Source organism: Vulpes vulpes, chromosome 13 (assembly GCF_048418805.1).
Source record: "Vulpes vulpes isolate BD-2025 chromosome 13, VulVul3, whole genome shotgun sequence".
Lineage (NCBI taxonomy): Eukaryota > Metazoa > Chordata > Mammalia > Carnivora > Canidae > Vulpes > Vulpes vulpes.
In genome coordinates, this window is record NC_132792.1 from 146,516,736 (window position 1) to 146,526,238 (window position 9,503).

Consider the following 9,503-nt stretch of genomic DNA (forward strand, 5'->3'; position numbering starts at 1 on the left):
GAATTAAATTAGAAATCAGTAACAGACATATATCTGTAAACCACCCCCGACACACAATTGTCAGAAACTTAAACACACTTCTAAGTAACTCATAGGTCAAAAACAAAATTCCAAGGGAAATTACAAAATATTTTAAACTGAATGAAAATAAAAACACTCTGTCAGAATTTTGGGATGCAGCTAGAGGGAAATCAAATGCTTTTATTAGAAAAGAAGAAAGCTCTCAAGTCAATGACTTAAAATTCTACTCTTCAAAAGTTAGAAAAGAGCAGCGTAAGCGCAAGATAAGCATAGGCACGAAATAAGATCAGAAGTTATTGTAATAGAAAACCAAAAATCGGGATCCCTGGGTGGCTTGGCGGTTTGGCGCCTGCCTTTGGCCCAGGGCGCGATCCTGGAATCCCGGGATCAAGTCCCACGTCGGGCTCCCGGCATGGAGCCTGCTTCTCCCTCTGCCTGTGTCTCTCTCTATCATGAATAAATAAATAAATAAATCATTAAAAAAAAAACCAACAAACATCATTGAGAAAAATCCATGAAATCATTGAAAACCTTTGAAACTGATAGACCCCTAGCCAGAGCAATATAAAATAATAATAAAAAGAGAAACATTACCAGTTTCAGGCATGAAAAGGAGACATCTCAGGTCATACAGATGTTATGAAACAAATAAAGGGACATTATCAACAACTCATAGCAATAAATTAGATAACTTAGAGGAAATGGACATATTTCTTAAAAGACACAAACTCAAAAGAAATTGATAACCTAGAGATCCCCATATCTATTAAAGACACTGAATCTGTAGCTAAAAACTTTTCCACAATAAAATCCCCAGGCTCTGATTGCTTCACTCGTAAATTCTACTAAATGTTTAACATCAGCTCTTTCAGAAAATAAAAGATGGAATACTGTCAAAAAAAAAAGAAGGAATGCCATCCAACTCATTCTATAAAGATGACATTACTCTAATACCAAAGTCAGAAGAAAACTCTAGAGGAAAAGAAAACCACAGGCCAGCATCTCCCATGAATATAGATGCAAACATATTTTTTAAATTATTTAATTTATTTATTTATTTATTTATTTATTTATTTATTTATTTAAGAAAGACCATGAGAGAGAATCTCAAGCAGATTTCTTGTGAAATCATGGAGCCCAATGCAGGGCTCAATCTCATGACCCTGAGATCATGAGCTGACCAGAAACCAAGAGTCAGATGCTCAACCGACTGAGCCACCCAGGCACCCCAAAGCAAACATCTTTAATAAAATATTAGCAAAGCCAACCCAACAACATTCAAAAAGAATAATAAATCATACTCACATACCTTTATGCCAGGAATGCAAGGTTGGTTCAGCAATTGAAAAATCTTTGTATTCACCATATCAGCACATCAAAATCAAAACAAATTATCATCTCCATATATCTAGAAAAAAAAACAGTTGACAAAATTCAACCTCCCTTCATGATTTAAAAAAAAATGCAGCAAAATAGGTAGGGAACTTCCTCAACCTGAAGTAATTAGTAGCTAACATTATTGTTTTAAAGATTTTATTTATTTATTTGACAGAGAGCACAAGCAGAGTGAGTGGCAGGCAGGGGGAGAGGAGAAGCAGGCTCCCTGCTGAATAGGGAGCCCAATGTGGGGCTCCATCTCAGGACCCTGAGACCATGACCTGAGCATAGGCAGATGCTTAACCAACTGAGCCATCCAGGCACCCCACTAACATTCTTAATAGTGAAAGGCTTTCCTTCTGACCGGGAACAAGGCAGAGATGTACACTCTCCCCTTTGATTCAACATTGTACTAGAAATCCTTGCCAATGCATTAAGGCAAAAGAAAGAAGTCAAAAGCAGATGGATTTAGAAGGAAGAAATAAAACTTCATTCACAGATATATGACACCTATGTAGGAGACCCCCAAAGAATCTATTTTTTAAAAAGCTATTAGAATTAGTAAGTTGAGTTCAACAAGTTTGCAAGATAACAAATCAATATACAAGAATCAAAAAACTCCCATACACTGGTAATGAACAATTAGAAACTAAAAGTTAAAAACACATGGTCAGTATGAAGAAATCAACTGTTTTCCTATATACTTGCAGTCAACCAATTGGAAATTGAAACCTCAAAAAATACCATTTATAGTAGCCTCAAAAAATGAAAACCCTAAGATAAAATAAATGCACAATTTATATGCTGAAAACTCCCAAACACTGTTGAGAGAAATTAAAGGAAATCTGAGTAAATTGACAAAGATTCTGTTGTTCATGGATCAGAAGACTTGATGTTGTTAAGCTCTCCATTCTCCCCTAAATTGATCTATATGCACTCTCAATCAAAATTCCAGTAGGACTTTTGAAAAAATTTATAAGCTTATTCTAAAAGTTATATGGGAAAGGAAAGGACCCAGATGGAGGACACACCCTTACTTCAGGACTTATTATATAGTGACAGACATCAAGACAGTATGATGTTAGTATAAGGATAGGTGTGAAAAAAAAAAAGATAGGTGTGTAAATCAATGAAACATGATAGATAACCCAGAAATAGACCCAGTTACAAATGCTTGATTAGTTGATTGATTAAAACTTTTAGAGTAGTTATAGGTTCATAGCAAAATTGAGCGAAGGATACAGAGATTTTCCATATACCCCTTATTACTTCACGTATAGCTTCCCCTCTAAAGAACGAACACTCCCTGTGTGTTTCTCCTTTAGTCTCACACCACCACCACACTTCACTTCACTTCTAGTCACCATGTGTGTGATGTTTTTTCCTCACAGCAAGCAATCTTCTGCAACACTAGCTGAGTATTCTAACACTTAATTCAGACATTATCTACCTTCCCCCCCAGTCCCACAAGACTACACCTCTGCCTTCAGATCACAAGCCCCAAGTGGTCACCTCCACTTCTGACTGACCATCTACAAATTGGGATTTCCATGACCCCTTCCCGGTTTTGATAATTTGCTAGAATGGCTCACAGAACTCAAGGTAACACTTAGGTTTACTGGTTTAATATAAAAGGATGTGATAAAGGATACAAATGACCAGTTGGAAGAGATGCATTGGATGAGATATGGCGGGGAGAGGACAGAGTTTCCATGCCCTCACCAGTTACCACCTTTTAAGTACTTCCATGTGTTCAGCAACCCAGTTCCTAAACCCCCTACTTGGAGGGTTTTTATGGAGGCTTTATTACATAAGCATGATTGATCATTAACTCAATCTCCAGCCCAGCCTCTCTCTCCTTCCCAGAGGATGGGGGTTGGGACTGAAAGCTACAAGCTTCTAATCATGGTTGGGTCTTTTGGTAACCAGCCACCTTCCTGAAGCAATTCAAGAGTCCACTAAGAGTCATCTCATTAGAACAAAAGATATTCCTATCACCCAGGAAATTCCAAGTAACTTAGGAGCTTTGTCACAGACCAAGTGACAAGATCTAGTGCTCTTATCACTTAGGAAAGCCCAGGGGTTTTAGGAGCTCTGTGCCAGGAACTGAAGATAGAGACCAACGTATATATATATATTTTTTGTTATTTCTCACTCTCATAATCAACATCCCTCATCAGAGTGGTACATTTGTTACAGTTGATGAACCTCCATACCATACGATTATTATTGTATCATACTATAATCACCCAAAGTCCAAAGTTTACAGTATGGTTCACTCTTGGAATTGTATATTCTGTAGAAAAGGTAAAATGACATGTACCCATCATTATAATTTCATCCAGAGTGTTTCCACTACCCTAAAAATCCACCACACTCTGCCTGTTTATCCCTCCCTCACCCCCAGACTCTAGCAACCACTGATCTTTTTACTATTTCCATAGTTTTGCCTTTTCCAGAGTGTTCATATTGTTAGAATCATACAGTGGGTAACCTTTTCAGATTGACTTCTGTCTTTTGGTGTTGAGTATTATTACATTCCCTGGATGTACCATAGCTTATTTATCCATTCACCTACTGAAGGACATCTTGGTTGCTTCCAAGTTTTGGCAATTATGATTTAAGCTGCTATAAACATTCATGTGCAGAATTTTTTGAGTGGACATAACTTTTTAGCTCCTTTGTGTTGATATTAAGGAGCATGGCTGCTTAATCATATGGTACGGATATGGTTAGTTTTGTAAGAAACTGCCACGCTATCTTCCAAATGGCTATGCCATTTTGTATTCCCACTAACAATGAGTGAGTTCCTGTTGCTCCACATTGTCACCGCATTTGGTGTTGCCAGTGTTCCACATTTTGGCCATTCTAATAGGTTTGTTCTTTTAATTTGCATTTCCCTGATGATATGATGTGGAATACCTTCTGCATAAGCTTATTTGCTGTATGTCATCTGTGGTGAGGTGTCAGTTAAGGTCTTTAGCCCAATTTTTAATCCAGTTACTTGTTTTCTTATTGTTGAGCTTTTAAATTTTTTTTTAATTTACTTATGATAGTCACAGAGAGAGAGAGAGAGAGAGAGAGGCAGAGACACAGGCAGAGGGAGAAGCAGGCTCCATGCACTGGGAGCCCGATGTGGGATTCGATCCCGGGTCTCCAGGATCGTGCCCTGGGCCAAAGGCAGGCGCCAAACCGCTGCGCCACCCAGGGATCCCTTATTGTTGAGCTTTAAGAGTTATTTCTATACATATTTTTTATGATTTTACTTATTTATTTGAGGGGTGTTTAGGTGGCTCAGTCAGTTAAGTATCTGCCTTTGATTCAGGTCATGATCTTGGGGTCATGGGATTGAGCCCCACTTGGTGCTCTCTGCTCAGCGGGGAGTCTGCTTCTCTCTCTTCCTCTGCTCCTCTCCCCTGGCTCATTGTCTCTCTCTTCCTCTCTCTTTCTCTCTCTCTCTCTCTCGCTCTCTCAAATAAATAAATAAATAAATAAATAAATAAATAAATAATTGATCAATCTATCTATCTTTTAAAAACTAGATGTGGGGCTTTATCCCAGGACCCCAAGACCATAACCTGAGCTGAAGGCAGACACTTAATTGATAGAGCCACCCAGGCGCCCCAGGAGTTATTTGTATATTTTAGATAATAGTCCTTTACCAGATGTGTCTTTTGCCAATATTTTCTTTGAGTCTGTGGCTTGTCTTCTCATTCCCTGACCATTGTCTTTTGCAGAGCAGAGGTTTTTCTATTTTATTAAAGTCCCAGCTTATCAACTATTCCTTTCATGGATTGTGCCTTTGGTGTCATGTCAAACATGTCATATCTAAAAGTCATTGCATACCTAAGGTCACCTCAATTTTCTCCTATGTTATCTTCTATGAGTTTTAGATTTTCTATCGCTACAGTATCCCCAATATTTATCATATTTCAAACCAAGATTATTTCTCCCCCTCCATAATTTTCTTCTTCTGTTCCCTTCCTACTCTTCCTTCTTATGGTTCCTTATTTTAGAGATAATGTCACCAACATCTATGTCATCTCCAAGATTGAAAACATAGGTAATATCTTTGGTTCTTGTAGTTCTTTTGCCCAATATTATTTTTAAAAAAGAGAGAGAGTAGGGGGAGAGCAGAGGGAGAGAAAGAATCTTAAGTAGATTCCACGCCCAGCACAGAGCCTAACATAGGGCTTGATCTTACCTCTCTGAGATCATGACCTGACCTGAAATTAAGACTCAGATGCTTAACCTACTAAGCCACCCAGGCATGCTTGCCCATTGTTCTTTTGGATTGATTTGTTAATGCTTGTTAGATATTAAGGGTATTAGCTCTTGTATGTGTTATATATGTAAATATGTTTCCCAGTTTACAATTTACCTTTATATATTGTATTTTGTGTGTGTGTGATATAGCTATTTTAAATTTTTATGTGTTCAAATTTTTCAGTTTTAGGTTTCTATGTATTCGGATTTATCAGTAATTTTCTTTATGGTATCTGGGTTTCATATCAAGTATAGAAAAACTCAGGCCATTTTATTCAGTAAACATTGTGATCATAAGTGGTGAGCCTTTGAGCTTTTCAAAAACCTCTAAAAATATTTGAAACCTGAAATAAAATATTTTTTGTTCCAAAAAAACAAAAACAATCGCAACATATAAATAATTAAATATTTGTCTATAAATAGAACATTTCAGCTTCATTAATTATCACATTTAATGTTCACAAATATTTTTTAAAAACCCATCCAGTGCTTTGCTGTGTCCTATCCACATGAATGTCAGTGGCTCTCTTATTCAGTCCCTTCTTTATATTCATGCTGACACTGGCTAATTTCAGTCCTCCTAAAATGGTCATGGTCTCCCAATTGGTCTACCTGCCACAAACTTCTAGGCAGTCCAAATCACTCTTTTTGGAATTATCATCCTAACACAGAGGCCAAATCATGCCCCCCCGACCCTTATAAATGCAAACTTTAGTAGAGCACTCAAAGCCACACGTCTCAGCATGGCTTAGTAGGGCTCTCACAGTCCTGCATAGTTTGCCTCCAGTCTGCCTGCTGCACTTTTGACTGTCCCTATTGCTTCCCAGAGCTGGGCAGACAGTTCCCTCAGCACTCCTTGTACACTCCACAATGCCTTTCTGTCTCCACTTACCTGCAGATTTACTCTGTCCTTCAAAGCTCAGCTTACGTATCACCTACTTGTGTTTTTCCTGATCCCTCAAGTTCTCCACCCACCCCACCCCACACTTCCGTGCAGGTATATGTGTATGTATGTGTGTGTGTGTGCCACAACAGTTATTATTTTGTGTCAAGAGTGTCCAATTTACATATTAGTCTCCCAGCTGTTTAAGAAGTTCCACAGAGTAGGAATCTTATTGCATCCTTGATAGGTCTGGTATAGCATGTACTCAGTGAAATGCCCATTGAATCAAACTCCTTACTATACCCTTCTTTCTTTCCGTTTTTCTTTTTTTTTTTTTTTACCTTTTGTTGTTGCTATTATGTTACATCATACTATGAAAGAATATATTTATAAAATGTATATGAAGAATTTAAAATGTAACTTGAAAATAATGTACCCACCACCTAGCTTAAGAAATGGAACATTGTCAATATCTTTGAAACCCCCTGTGTGCACCTATCCAATCACGTGGCCTTCCTCCCATCCTCTCTCCCTATGATTGAAACTATCCTAAATTTTATATTAATGATTTCCCTTACAATTTCACTCCATATTTGCCTCCCTGAACAGTGATGTTTAGTTTGATCTATTTTAAAATTTTTGTTTAAATGAAATCATACTGTACATATTCTTCTGATTTCTTGCCTTCAACGTCATGTTCTGGAGGTACACTCTTGTATAAAACTATAGTTCATTAGTTTTCAATGTCGTATGGTATTTTATTCATTACTCTGAATGGGCATGTGGGTTGTTTATCTTGGGGGTCTATTACAAATGGTGCTGCTACACACGTTCTTGCAAATATCCCCTAGAGAACATGCGCACACACATTTCCATGGAGTATGCCAGTAGGAGTTGCATGGCTGGGCTGCAGGGCCCACACGTGTGTAGGTTTAACATGCAATGCTAAGCTGTTGTCCATAGTGACAGCACCGACGTGCACTTCCAGCCACCCGGAAGGGGCTTCCCTCATGCCAGCCTTCTTCGGGGCTTCCTCTTGTCTGTTCTTAATTTCCACCTACCTAGTGGGTATGAAATGGCATCTCCAAGTCTTCATTTTCATCTCCCTACCTACTAATGTGGTTGTTCATCTTTTCATATGTTGATTGCCGTTTCTGTTTCATCTTGTATGAAATGCCTGTTTTTGCCTCTAGCCCAGTTGTTTCAGTGCATCTAAATTAATGGATCTTTGTTTCCTTGCTGATATGCGATGCCAGCATCGTCATAAATCAAGTTTCCATGTATGTGCAAAACGATAGATGGCTCTCCATCCTAGCCCTTCGGTCCGTGTGTCCTTCCTGGAGGCGATACATGCCATCTTCATAATACATTTCCATTTCTCTAGGTCCTTGTCACCTTTCTGTGCCTTGTGTGATTGGGGCCATTTGTTATTTTTTTTAACAAGTCAAAGTTCTGTAGCAGGATGGTCTGATTACTAGGCCAGCTTTTTTTTTTTTTTTCATTTACAAATAATTAAAGTTTAGTCAGTTACCCAATTTAACCCTCCTTCAAAGACAAAACAAAGTCTTTCCTTTTACATTTACAATATTTTTAGCCTTTTGGCGTAGCCTACAAACCTATCATTATTCTGATCAAAGTAAAATAGATAAACACTATTTTTGTTCTTTCCCTCATCCCATCCTTAAGAATAGTCTTAAAACCTCACAGTTTTAAAAAATGTGTTTGTTTGTTTGCTTCTGGGCAACCAAAAAAGGTAAATTTGATTTTCCTAACACTTGAAAATCCACTCTAATGGCCAAGTTCTTATCACAAGGCCCGATCACCCACTGGCCACTGTAACATTTCTCACTGTTCAAGATTCCCTATTGCTCAGCACTTGGCTTTCCTGGGGAGTACAGTTGTTTCTCTTTGTCTCACAGTAACCTTGTTTTCATATTTGTCCATTTTCCTGTCAGCTGCTGCCTGCGAGTTTTTGGACATTGTAGAGCTGCTGCTCCAGTCTGGCGCTGACCCCACTCTCCGAGACCAGGATGGCTGCCTGCCAGAAGAGGTGACAGGTTGCAAAGCTGTTTGTTTGGTGTTGCAGCAACACACGACTGGCAAGGCTTAATCAAAAGACTGGAAAACCACAGTCTGTAACAGCATAGAGCTTCAATAATGAAGGAAAACTGCAAAGATAATACTTCTTTTACCACCCATCTTTGGTATACATTGGCTAATAAAATCAGTTCTGAGGAACTGGGATTTTGAAGTCTCAGCAATTCATTCTCCCTGCATCCATTCCAGCAAGTACAGTTTTGGTGATGAACATGTGTACTGTGCATAATACAATTCAATTCTGCTGAGCGTGCGCTGAAATTTATCACTGTTCTAGAGGGTGGGGCAAGGAAGAGACACATCGTATTTCACAATATTAAACATGGCTGCTCTTAAAAAAAAAATACAGAAGCAAAATGTGACTGACAGTGCTACACTGACACTTAGGGAAAGTTCCAGGAAATCCCAGTATGGTAGAGATCCAGTGATCTTGTGGTATATTACACAGCTGGTCTGAATAGGTGGGTAAGATGTCTCTCTCTTTTTTTTTAAAGATTGTATTTATTTATTCCTGAGAGACACAGAGAGAGAGGCAGAGACATAGGCAGAGGGAGAAGCAGGCTCCCCACAAGGGGAGCCTGATGAGGAACTCGATCCCAGGACTCCAGGATCACAACCTGAGTCAAAGGCAGACCACTGAGCCACCCAGGCACCCCAATGTCTCTTTTTGGCAGACAGAATTGATTAGATAGAGAAGGAAGAGGTGTGTTAAGAAAAAGCAAGCAAAAGAGAAAGGGTAGAATTTTGTTATAAAAGGGATCTAGAAGTCAGAGGAATAACCAGGTTTACTGAAAACCTTAAAACCTTGGGCATTTTAGAATAAGATTCAGCAACCTCACTGCAGGATCTAAGCACAGAT

The 9,503-nt window shown here is 38.7% G+C and overlaps 1 protein-coding gene across 3 annotated transcripts in view; it reads left to right on the forward strand.

Moving 5' to 3' along the window:
* ACBD6 (acyl-CoA binding domain containing 6) overlaps positions 1–8,791 on the forward strand; it is a 213,444-nt gene extending 204,653 nt beyond the window's left edge. For 2 of the 3 annotated variants that reach the window (XM_072733256.1, XM_026001126.2), the window contains one exon: positions 8,503–8,791. In XM_072733256.1, the coding sequence (XP_072589357.1) occupies positions 8,503–8,532 (30 nt within the window). In that variant the 3' untranslated portion in view covers positions 8,533–8,791. The remainder of the gene's footprint in view (positions 1–8,502) is intronic. The other variant, XR_011996375.1, reaches the window with a different exon arrangement.
* The last annotated feature ends 712 nt before the right edge of the window (positions 8,792–9,503 follow it).